The sequence below is a fragment of the Salvia hispanica genome, chromosome 3 (genome assembly GCF_029641045.1).
Source record: "Salvia hispanica isolate PSC_SH4W2 chromosome 3, Shi_PSC_v1, whole genome shotgun sequence".
NCBI classification, from domain to species: Eukaryota; Viridiplantae; Streptophyta; class Magnoliopsida; order Lamiales; family Lamiaceae; genus Salvia; species Salvia hispanica.
Window position 1 is genome coordinate 43786172 of NC_142694.1, and position 12541 is coordinate 43798712.

General features: G+C 31.0%; 1 protein-coding gene and 1 non-coding gene across 2 annotated transcripts; both read right to left on the bottom strand.

Moving 5' to 3' along the window:
- Nucleotides 1-7889: 7889 nt before the first annotated feature.
- Nucleotides 7890-7962, bottom strand: TRNAK-CUU (transfer RNA lysine (anticodon CUU)). The gene has a single exon. It is a non-coding gene; the product is annotated as a tRNA-Lys (tRNA).
- Nucleotides 7963-9501: 1539 nt separating this feature from the next.
- LOC125212537 (uncharacterized) lies at nucleotides 9502-11821 on the bottom strand. Its single transcript, XM_048112738.2, has 10 exons — nucleotides 11728-11821; nucleotides 11188-11330; nucleotides 11060-11097; nucleotides 10841-10949; nucleotides 10724-10747; nucleotides 10558-10617; nucleotides 10428-10475; nucleotides 10259-10337; nucleotides 10128-10179; nucleotides 9502-9997 (listed from the first exon to the last, which is right to left on the bottom strand). Exons 1-10 carry the CDS (start codon nucleotides 11783-11785, stop codon nucleotides 9703-9705), a joined length of 906 nt encoding a protein of 301 aa, XP_047968695.2. The 5' UTR covers nucleotides 11786-11821; the 3' UTR covers nucleotides 9502-9702.
- Between the last annotated feature and the right edge of the window lie 720 nt (nucleotides 11822-12541).

Below are 12541 nucleotides of genomic sequence, written 5' to 3' on the forward strand. Positions count from 1 at the left end.
GAAAGCATAACTCTAACTAGCGACTTTGGAATTATGTTTGAGAGACATTTCTAACTAGTGCAATGCTTCATTACATATTAAATCAAATCCAAAGTTTGGATAATAAATAAAGGTTTTATTTGAGACATTTTAAAGAAGATTAATTCCAACGTTCAAATTATATAAATCAGACGTGTTTATACATTCAGAGAAGCTCGAATTCCAATGATATTTCGATATATAGAGTTCAAGAACCATCAGACCAAATTAATAAGCACAAGTTAGAATATTTCTCTATATTTGGAAAAATTATTCGAATAAAAAATAGAAAAATCAAAAGCTCATGTTTCTAGATTCAAAATAAATTATAAAATGTCCAAAGTTTGTGCATTTACATATACTAAAAATTACCTTCTACTATAAAAAAAAGATGTAATTTTACTGATTGATCAAATTTGTCACATTGGCATTTTAACACGCTAGCTTCAATTTGCACAAAATTAAATTTCAAAGAAAAATCATATTTAGATTTTTAAACATATAACCTAATAAAGAATAATTTAAAAAATAGTGTATATACCAAATTTGGTTTTTTTTTAAAATTAGGAAATATTCTATTTTGATAGATGATGGTGAAATTCGCATGCTGTAGGATATGTTTCTTCACTCTTTTTACATGGTCTATTAATATAGGATATATAATTTATTGTGAGTTGGATGCAAAATTTTCCACGTAACCTTATTTCCAACTTTCAATATAATTCATGATATTATTATCACGATTTATTGGTATGCGAAATATTTTCTCTCTTTTTTTCAATTTTTCTCATTCCTTATTATCACGCTCACGCCTTATAAAATGAAAATGTCCAATTCTTTTTGTTTTTTAGAAAATAAAAGGTATGAAATCTATCTGAAAAAGGTACAAAAATATGTTGAACTTCACTATGGGATTTTTTATTTTCAACAAAAGACCACATTCTTCCTAAGTTCACACCCGTAAAATTGAATTATTCAAAAACAAAGATAACTGAATTCCAATAAAATGAAGGATTAAAGCTGAAAAAAGAGATCATTAAACATGCATGTAATCATTACAAACATCTGATTTTTACTTCTTTTTCCTGTAAGAGTATATGCTCAGGTTTTTTCCTCCTTTTTTGACTATCATAGGATACAAAAAAAAGGCAAGAAAAGTGAGCAATTAAATTAATTAAACACTAATTCATGAATTAAGATTTCAAGTAGGGATTGTGACTTAATTTGCACCGTTTGTTAGAGATTATGCCAGTTCATATTAATTATGAAAAATTGAAAATTTAGAAAATGAGTTAATGCTCTGTATTTGAACTTGTTTAGATTATTCCCAAGTTATTTGTCACGGATGGAAGCTACAAAGTCATTTTCAAGAATAATTTGTGTTGAAGAAAAATCCAAAATACTTTATTCATATAAAATCTTTTTAATTAAAAACTGAATTAAAATTTTGATTTTAAAAATAAGGGAGGTTATTGGTAGGGTCCTTATGGAAACCTTTTGCACAACAAAGTAAAAAGATTTTGGATTTCTGACCAATTCCAAAACAATGTGTCAAGGGAAACTGCTCCACCACGCGTTGGCTAGTGGGTCCATGCACAATATCATCATTTCTATCCATTTAATTTATTATAATTTATTTATTTTTATTAGGAATATATTTTTATAATATTTAATTATATTTTAATTTCATGTGCTATTTTTAATATTTTAAATGACTACTTAAATGTTATATAGATTGCATCTAGTATTAAATCAAGTCAAGTTGGTGTTCTTTCATGCAATTAATCCTAATATAATACTATATCTATCTTTTAAAAAAGATTTTTAAATTGTTACGAATTTTAATGCAAAATTAGTAAAATAAAAAAATTACCATAGAGAAAAAAAAAATACTATAATAGAAAATTTATAATTTTAATGGATGAACTAAAATAGAAATAGTTTCTATTTTTAAAGAATAGAAATAGTACTCCCTCCGTCCCAAGATAAGTGACCTGCTTCTTTTGGGCACGGGATTTAAGGAATTGTATTTAAATAAGTTAAAGTGGAGAGAGTAAAGTATGAGAGAGGGAAAAGTAGAAGAGAGAAGAGAGAATAAAGTAGGTGGAGAATAAAGTAAGAGATATGACTTTTTGCTAAAAATGTAAATAAGTCACCTATAGTGGGACACCCCAAAAAGGAATACAAGTCACTTATCTTGGGACGGAGGGAGTATGTTTTAAGATTTTGTTTTGCATGTGCTTCAACTTGATGCTTGATGTCATTTAGGATAATGCATAATGCTCAACAATAACTAATGCAGAAACCAATTTGTTGTCAGTGTCATAAATTGATAAGTAGAAGTATCACGTGTAGGAATACTAATGCAATCTGAAAATCCGTAAGCTTGACTCGAATAGTCCACTGTCTGAATAGGGTTAGAGTTAGAGTTTATGTTTATTATAAATTATAAATAATTAATATCTATAATTTTCATAAATGTTTATAAATATAAAACACTTAAATCCTATTAATCTCTAATTAGGCTAACTTGAAATCCGAACGTTCATGATTAAAATTGTAAATTTCTAACCTGATAAAACTTCAACTTGATTAGCTCATATTTAATTGACCCGAAACCAAATAAGCCGGTCTAGTTGACATCTTTAATCACATGTACATGTGAAGGTATTTTACTAAAATAATAAGAGTATAAACATGCATGTTGGCTTAAAGTTGGGGATCGAAGTAGATAATTAAAAGTAAATCAATGCTAAAAGCCTATTAAATATAGGTTCAATAAATATAGATATTATTGTATCATTATGAAATGTACAAAACAAACTCAACAATTAGTAACCCAAGAGAAACCAATAGTCAATACACACACAAACTGTATAAATTGATTGTATGCATGCAATTTAAAATGCACAAATGTGATGTAATAAATTTGAGTACCTCATGCATTTTTTGTCGCGTCTTTTATCAATACATATATGGCTTGTTTGTATTTTGTATGGGATAATGTACGGTAGATTTTATCGATATCTATTACTCAATTAGTAATATATCAATTTCATTTTCATATTTGATTATATGTATTAAGATATCCATAGTTATATGTTGTTTGATAGAACAAACCCTACTGAATTTTGCAATTTATAATAGTATCATAAAATAAATACTCCATCTGTCTCACTCTAAGTGACACATTTTCCTTTTTAAGATGTCTGACTCTAAATAACACATTTCTAAATATAAAAACATCACTCTATCTATTTTTTCCTTGTTTCTCAATTTATTCTCTCCACTTTACTCACAAAATAACTACATAAAATTCCGTGCCGATTTAGAAATGCTCTTTTTAGAGTGGGACGGATGAAGTATTTATTATAATCGTGCATGGTGTTGTCCGTAACGTTGCCCAAGAGCCCAATTGTTATTTAATTAATTATTTACCATTTTCGGTGGCTTAAAAATATAATATAATACATATATTGTGCAAATCTAAAGTATGTCACTCAAAAAGATTTTGGATAATGTTTATATTTGAAAATGTGCAACCCTACAAATGAAAAAGGAGGCATGCATGAATATTCCAAAGGGAATGATATATTTTAATGGAATGCTTGTTGTATTTTTCTACATTAGCATAACTATGACTCATACGATGAAAATGATATTATGTATTCTTCTACATTAGCTTAACTATGACTTGTATGATGAATCAGTTTTTTGTCTCTGAATTTCGTAAGGAAATGTTAAAAGTTGGGATATTTTATCAACAAATGTAACGTTAGCTTTTTTCCGATATATGTTGAAAGTTGCGGATCTAATAATATTACCACCATTCCTAAACACTATACTCATTTTATCCGCTGAGAGTGTGCAACAATCGTTTTATTAGACGTCCACAAAAAATACTACTAATAAGTAATAACACCAATCCTTATAATTTGTTTTCATAATTACCCCTTTTATACTACTTCATCCGTCCCCGATTAAATTGTCACTCTTTGACTGTGCACGGATTTTAAGAAATATAAAGAAAAGTTAGTTGAAAAGGTTTGTAAAATGTGGGACCCGCTTTTTTTATATTGGTTTTATAATAAAATGTGAGTGAAGTGAGTTAGTGGAATGTGAAACCTACTTACCATTTATGATAAAAATGAAGTGTGACAATTATTGAGGGACGAACCAAAATGAAAAAGAGTGACAATAATTAATTGGGGACGAAGGGAGTAAAATATTTATCTTCGACTAGCTTGAGACTTTCTCAAAACCAAATAGTATCAATCAAACATTTTATATAGTTCAAGGTTGTATATTTCATAGACGAAGTGAGTACATATTTATAGCTAGTAGAGGGTTATACAATTAATAGTTTTCAGTTACTTAAGTCAATTGTGATGAGTCTTGGCTCGTTTTGTTTGGTGGTTTGCTTCTTTGATAGGGGCTGCTCATGTTAGCTTTCTGGTTGGTTAGTTTTGTTGTTTTTTTCCTTTAGATTAGATTAGCTTCTTTACTTGTACCTTTTGGCTATTTTTCAGTTTTGTTTTTTTTGTTTTTTGTGTTTGAACTTCTTGCTCGCCAAGATGGATTGAGCCGACTCCTTTATGCATATAAAGAAAAGTTACTTTAAGTCAAGATGTTTGCATTAAACCTAAGAGGCTAAGACTAAAATAAAATCATCACATAGTGGAGAGGCACGACAATATGGATAATGTAAGACAATACTTATCAATTACAACTAAATAAACATATAAAGCACGAATTAAGAATTATATAATTATTCAAAGCCAAGTTTCCCACATTAATCAAACAAAAACAAATTATTCCTCTCATGCTGAACCACGAATTGTATCACTCAATTGAAACATATTTTCTTAAATACTATGATTGTTGGGTTTTTAGTTAGTGGTTAAAGACTTCAACTTATGGAGAAAAAAGCAAGTGATGATTTGGAATTCCTTAATATGCATTTAAATGCTTTATTTTGCCATTATCTAGATTAATGAAAGGGAACAAAATTAGTAATATGATACATGTTTTACCAACATCTATATTTATTACCCAATGTAAATGGGGGCGGGAAAGAAATGAGTACCGAATTGACTTAGGGAAAAAGCAAAAATTCTTATTCATAACTTTTCGTCTGCATAATTTAATTTGTCATGATCATACAAGTTTGCGGCTAACAAATTGTAAACGTAATTAAGATTGAGACCTATCAATGATAATTAGTTAATAAAGTTCTTTAAATATATAAGTGTGAGTTATACTAAAAACTATATTATTGATTATAATATATGTGAATCTGCATAAATACAACATATAGATACATCAAGCGTAGATATTTGTGGCTGAAGACTTGAAAATGATTATTTGTAAGAATCATTTTCATGAGTCCTTCGATCTCACAATATTTATAAGAATAAATAGTCATTTTTTATCCTTTAATCATATAATTTATATATTAAACATAGCATTAATTTTTGTGATGAATGAATGCAACACTCAAGTTCCAATTTCACGACTTTATACGACAGATGCAATGTCCTCAAAAATGTGCTAGTAGTTTTCTATGATAGAACTTTTGTTATTGTGAAAATATTTGCATTGAGCATTGAATGTCTTACTATATATATTTTCAAAAATAACATACACTATTTTTATTAAGAATGAAATTTAAATTTCCCACGAACCATTTGAATAAAATAATATGTTCGCGCGCGCGCCACATTTTGAAATAATCAAGCATGGATGAAACATATTAGTACTCCTACTTTATAGCGCGACAAACGTATATAAATTATAAAATATTTACACATACTTTTTAGTTATTTTTTAATGATATCAAAACTACTTACTCAAATACATTAACATAGGGCTAACAATTTTTGGCACGATACGATAACACGACAAGAACCCCGCACGAAATTAATGGGTATGTGTCAAGGCTTATTGGGTTTGTGTTCTTATCATGTCAACACGATAAGGACGCGAAAACTTCGTGTCATGTTCGTGTTACACGTTAAAAAATAATATTAATATATTATAATATTATAATATTATTATTTTAAAATTTTAAAATTAAAATTTAATATAAGAAATAATCCCTCCGTCCCACTTTAGGAGTCCCGGTTTATCATTTTTTGGTGTCCCACTTTAGGAGTCCCGGTTGAAATATTCCATAAATGGTATTAGGCCCCACATTCCACTAACATTTTTCTATTCACATTTTATTATAAAACTAATACAAGAAGTAGAATCCACATTCCACTATTTTTTTTCACCAACTTTCTTTTACATTTCTTAAAACTCGTGCTGAACTCAACTGGGATTTATAAAGTGGGACGAATGGAGTAATATTTATATATATATATTAGTATAATTTTATTATTATAGTGTCGTTATTGTGTCGTGTCATATATTTGTTGTTATCGTGTCATGTTGACCCGAAATGATTCGTGTCGTTAATGGGTTCGTGTAGTGTTCATGTCTGAAGGTAGTGGGTCGTGTTCGTGTTTATTGTTATCGTGTCGTGTCGTTATTGTGTCGACATAATAACGACACAGCACACACGATTTGCCACCCCTACATAAACATAACCATGGAGTAAAGGTCATTATTAAATTTATGCAACTTTGACATTTTTCTAGGTAGATGCCAAAGGTAATTAAAATATCGTTACTTCCTAGTATTTGACTAGAAATATGGTTTTCATAATTTGCCAAAGGTAATTAAAATATCGTTACTTCCTAGTATTTGACTAGAAATATGGTTTTCATAATTTTTCTTCTTAATTAAAATGGGGTATTCAATTCTCAATTCGTACGAGTAACGTTTTATTTTATTTCTTTTGTAGTCGAACTATATTTCATTTTAACAACACACAACAATTCACAACTTATCGATGATCTTAATTAATTACATTACACTAAACAAAGCACAACATAAAAAAAATTAAGAATTGGGAGTTGATACTTACATAATTGAAACAATGTAAAATGTCATGTCAAAAGCAAATATGATCTTTTGCAACAGGACAAGACAAAGGATAATGTAAAGATTTTGTATTTGATTCAAAGCACTTTGTGTGATTATATTTCAATCATGCTTGATGTAATGAAAACGCGTTTGACATAATGATTGTGCAAATGCAACTTTTTTGGCAACTATCTTTTTCTTTTTCTTAGTTCTCATTAATGTTACTTAAGATAAAAGACATATATGGGACTAAGAGAAAGGGGAAAAAAGAATCCCACTATCGGCTTATGATTAAGTTTTTTACCTCGTCACAAATAGTTTTCTCCATTCATTTCTTCATATCATTTGATGTAGCATGCAAGTCCATTCTTTTAAGGTAAGTGAGAAACATCATAATACAAATTCATTTATGTTTTATTGCAATTAAATTATACTACAGTATATAATTTGCCACAGGGTGAATTAGCGTGTAACGGACTCTACTTGTGTAAGGACTCTATTTGTGTAATATACATAAGTGTAACTATTTTTAACTACTAGTAAAATCCTTCTCGACTATTCAAGAAATTGTTTATAAGCTAATGAGGAGTATAAATTTAATAACCGCATCCACGATTGACTTGAATCCCGGACCTTTGACCTGATGCAGGCCAACTCACACACAAAAAATGTACTAATAGACGCCTGCTGTAAGGCTCGAACCCATTCAAGAAATTGTTTATAAGCAAATGAGTATAAATTTAATAACCGCGTCTCAATTGACTTGAACCCGAGACCTTTGACCTCATGCAGACCAACTCACACAAAAAAAAATGTACTAATAGATAGACACCTACTATAGGGATCGAACCCACAACCACTTAACACTATGCCAAACTCGCACACCTAAAAAATGTACTAGACGCCCACCGTGGGGCTCGAACCCACGACCACAAGGTTAAGAGCCTTGCGCTCTACCAACTGAGCTAGACGGGCTATGTTGAAGGTTAATTGCTTAATAGTTATTACTATCTATATAAAATGGGTGTCAAACTTTGTTTTATTGTTTTTTCTTGTTGTGTGGCTCTAAGCTGGTTATGGACTCTTGTTCCCCTTTTTCATGCTCAAAGTTTTACTTTTCTATAAAAAAAATATACTACTACCATATGGAGTGTATACTAGAACATAGATAAGGATATTAATATTTAATTTAACGTATTTTGATAAATTAATGGATTTCAAAGCAACACTAAAGATAATATATAGTACTCACGTAAATGAATTTAGAGCAAAATAAAATAAGTATTGATGTGGGGTCGGGCAAAATTAGTAAGTATCTTTTTTGGTGTATTTTAGTATTTTATATTAAAAGTTGATGGATACAATTCTTGAAAATGAAATATGCATTTAGTCGATGCCAGAGAGGTTGGATTTCCTGTGAACAAATAACGTCATTTCTCCATCTCTCTCTCTCTTACCCTTGTTCGTGCATCAACACGTTAAGAGCTGTTTAGATTTGAAGAATTGATGGATCAAGATTCGAATGTGAAGGTTTTTTGTCACCTTCTTTGCCGACATTTGAAAATGGTTAATTACAGTTGGTGTGTGTTATGGCTGAATTAGTTTTATATTTTTTATGAAGGATTTAGTTTCTTAAAGTCCTGTGCCAAATATAAAATACTCTAACCATGAAGAGGTAGATATAGTATAATTGTAAAAGTCGTCGCTTTCGAAGAAATGGATGGTATAAACGCGTTTTGGTAGTAGAATCTTCTTAGAAATTTACTTGATATCACATGGTTTATTTATAAAAATGTTAATTATGAGGAACATCCCAATTAAGGTAGTAGTTACATATAAATGATTTATGTCATATACGGACATTGTAGTATACTAGTATCGATAATGGACCTATAAAATATAGGGTAAAAAACATTATTGTTAGTCTCAATATCATTAGTTGACTAGTTGTTGCATGCATTTATAATTAGGAGAAATTGGTCCTTAGATATTTTTAAAGTAGTGTGCGATTTGAATTCCTCTTCTCATAATTATACTATCATTTTCCCATCGGTTTAACATGAAATATTATGGGGCTTCCCAACATAATCTAGTGATCCAACGTCGTTTTCATTAGCATTCATCTCAAAATCTTACACGAGATCTTTGTTAGGAATTTTACTTATATAAACGTAAGTACTAGTTTTTTTTATAATGATTTCATACATGAAAACTCAACGGAATTGTTGCATTTTCCTCGGAAAGCCCTATATTTCATATCCCCAACATAAGATATTGAAATTATGATAAAGTTTGAGAAATTTCCAGGACTATTTTTGTTATATCCTCTATTTAAAGGAACAAAAACAATTTATCAAATCGGTCAAGAAGGGATGGAATTGGGCCACAAAATTGCAAATTAAAGCAAATATGGCCCAACATTTTGGCACCTTCGACTATTAGATGTGACTAATTCATTTATCAGGTGTAAAATCCACAAAACCAACAAATCATCATGATATATATCAAGAGAAGATGAATATGAATTTTGTCCTCAAATATCACAAGTGAATGACTTAGCCTATATGTTCACATTATACAGACTAATGAATCATAGTGTAAGTAGTGAACTTGCTATATACACAAAGATGGAATGCACACTTTGGTTTAGGGATTATCAACCTGCTATATATCATAAGTTTGAATGTAAGTATCAATGTGTAATGTTGCTCTATTTCACTCAGGCCTGCGCAGTTTGACGCATAACGATACCTCCTTGTATGACTGAACCTTCTCCTTTGCTGCCCGTGATGGCCTCGAGAGAAGCTGCAGAGGCTGCAACCTAGGGCCTGACCCGTCTTTGCTGCTTTCGTTTTCCACTAATGCAGTCTCAGATGTTGATCTCTGTTCTCCGACAGAATCCTCGGGCATTTGAGATACAGAAACTCTAGCCTCCTTTGTTTCTAAGAAATCCTCACCATTTTCTACTTCTGCAGCATTGAATCTAGCAGATTGCCTTCGCCGAATTTTCCTGTAGTTGCAATACTCAAAGGAGTAAGTGAAAGAATGAGGTTACCACAATTTGAAAACAAGGAAGAAAGGGGAAGTTTATTGTGCCACTGTGTGTTTCTAGTTTTACAGAGGCACTGTAGAAGTAGAACCTCTTATTTTCTGTCTTGTCCTTATACTTAACTGGTCCAGAGGAGCATTCACCTATCACGAACCAACAAGAAACACTTCAGAGAGATTGTCATTGGAATTTAACCAGGCATTCTAAGAACAATTTTTTCACCATTTTGTTGTAACTTCACTTTGGTTTCATGAGGCTCCTGATCATCTGTATCTCCTTTTGAGGACTCCATTTTGATACCCTTCACATATCGAAGATTACAGCAAGCCGTGTTGAGGGTCAAAACTTGAATGGAATATTCATAAAGACTTAATTAAAGTGCAACCTATACCTCAACATCAACAACAGCATCTCCCATTGGTGTTGTTGTTTCCCTTCCCTATGAAAAAAATGGTCATTACACAATATAATAAGATAATGAGACGATTTGCTATAATCAGGCTGATAGATAACTTACAGACCTCAAGATCAACTTTGAGAAGACCAGCTTTGCACCCAAGCACATGCTGTAACATTTTCAACTGAAATAAAAGGAACGTGCACAATGTGAGCTTCCGGGTGAAATATGTAGCACCAACCAAGCGAACTAAATGTAAACACACATCAAGTAAGATTCTATGGACATACCCGATCTTTACCTGAATTTATTTCCTGAAATCCAGTTTAGAAATAAATATCAACAATATGCAACAGAAGAACTTCAGAGAAATCAAAGAGTTGCATATATAGATTTCATAAAAGCACCACAAGTATTTGAGCATTGTAAGTTGCCAGATGTTGATTCTGTTCCTGCATTTTGAGCAGATTTACTCTCAATCTGTCAGACTCAATTCCATTCTGTTCAATGATTTTGCTATCACGTAATGTCAAGGAAACAACGAAAACGAACCTAATCAAAAGCTAATTTATCCAAAGCAATGAGTATCTCGAAACATACAACAGAATTGACACCATAAAGGATACTTCCTCTGTGCTATCAACTTCACCAAAGCCATATTATCCTAAAACAACAAAGAATAAATCTAGAATGAGCAAGGACGAGTAACAAAAATCAATCACGAGATAACCGAATGACTTACAAACAGTGTTACCTTCTGTAGCTTGTGAATGTACTCTTTAATATTCGTCTCTGTAGATTGAGATTTCTCTTTAACTAACAGCCTCTGATTTTGTGGCTGGTTACTGATGTCTGCAAGCTTCCTCCTACCCACATTTTGAGTGTCCTTCGCTTTATCTGGAAACATGTTTGAACATCGCAACGAATTAGCAATCAACTCAAAAAACAATCTACCTCGCAAACATGATTTCACCTTCTATACACACAAAACAGCAAATATTATCACAATTCACAAGTGGAATAATAAAAAATTAGTAAAGCAGACTGCTATTCTACAAGCCAAGCAGATATGATTTTGCGACTATGTGAAATTGACAAGGTATGATTGCCTCACTCCACACAAAAGAAATTGTTGGTTTCGTACAATTTGAGATCCAACTAAGGTTATCGGCATTATTCAACAACGCTTCATGAGCAGAATTCTGCACTAAACCCTAGAAATCCTTGTATTTGCGCAGAGTGAGAAAAAACACAGCTACAAAACCGAAAAAGTAATGTTGATTTCAATAATCACCTTTGGTTATCGCAGCATTCTGCGCATCCAGAATGTGAAAACCTTCCGGCTTCGGCATCACTGATCAAACAGCACCGCGAGAAATGTTTGTTTGAACTTTCTCTTTCTATATTTATACAATACAGCCTTCCTTTTGCGAGGGAGAATACAAGAAGTAAACTCCGAGCCTCCATAATGGGCTTCAAATTTAACAATTGCAGGCCCACTAAAGACTGCACCAATCCTTAAAAATATTTTGGCCCAATAAATAAGCCGATTCACTTAATATGGATCTTAAACTTCAAAATAGTTAATTAAATTTTAAATTTTTTTTGAACCCAAACCGACCTATCTTTTCTGGCAAACAGAGATATGTATAAGCTATAGTATAACAAAATTTGAGAAGTTTGTAAATTGTAACTAAATACTTACTAGTACTTACTATAATATATAAATTTACTTTTCAATATAGATTGGACCACGAAATAAGAAGAGTCATACTAACATTAATATGAATCAGTTTTGGTTGGATCAAAAGGTATTAAAGATGAAGAAAATCAAGCTCATTTATGAAATTTTCACAATAAATCTACAATAATGTTTGTAAGTGTTTGTGACTACAATTGAATGTACAATGAATTCTCAAAAGATGATGTATAAAATGTTTTCCAACACTCGTTAGTGATATAAACCATCACTGTCTTATCAAGAAATTAATAAATCCTCATTGTAATTAGTGGTCCTAAAAGGTAAAAGTCTTCTTGATTTCCTCATCCTCTCTCAAGTCATTTTCACTACAAAAGGTGAGGTTAAAAAACTAAACATAAAGATTTTC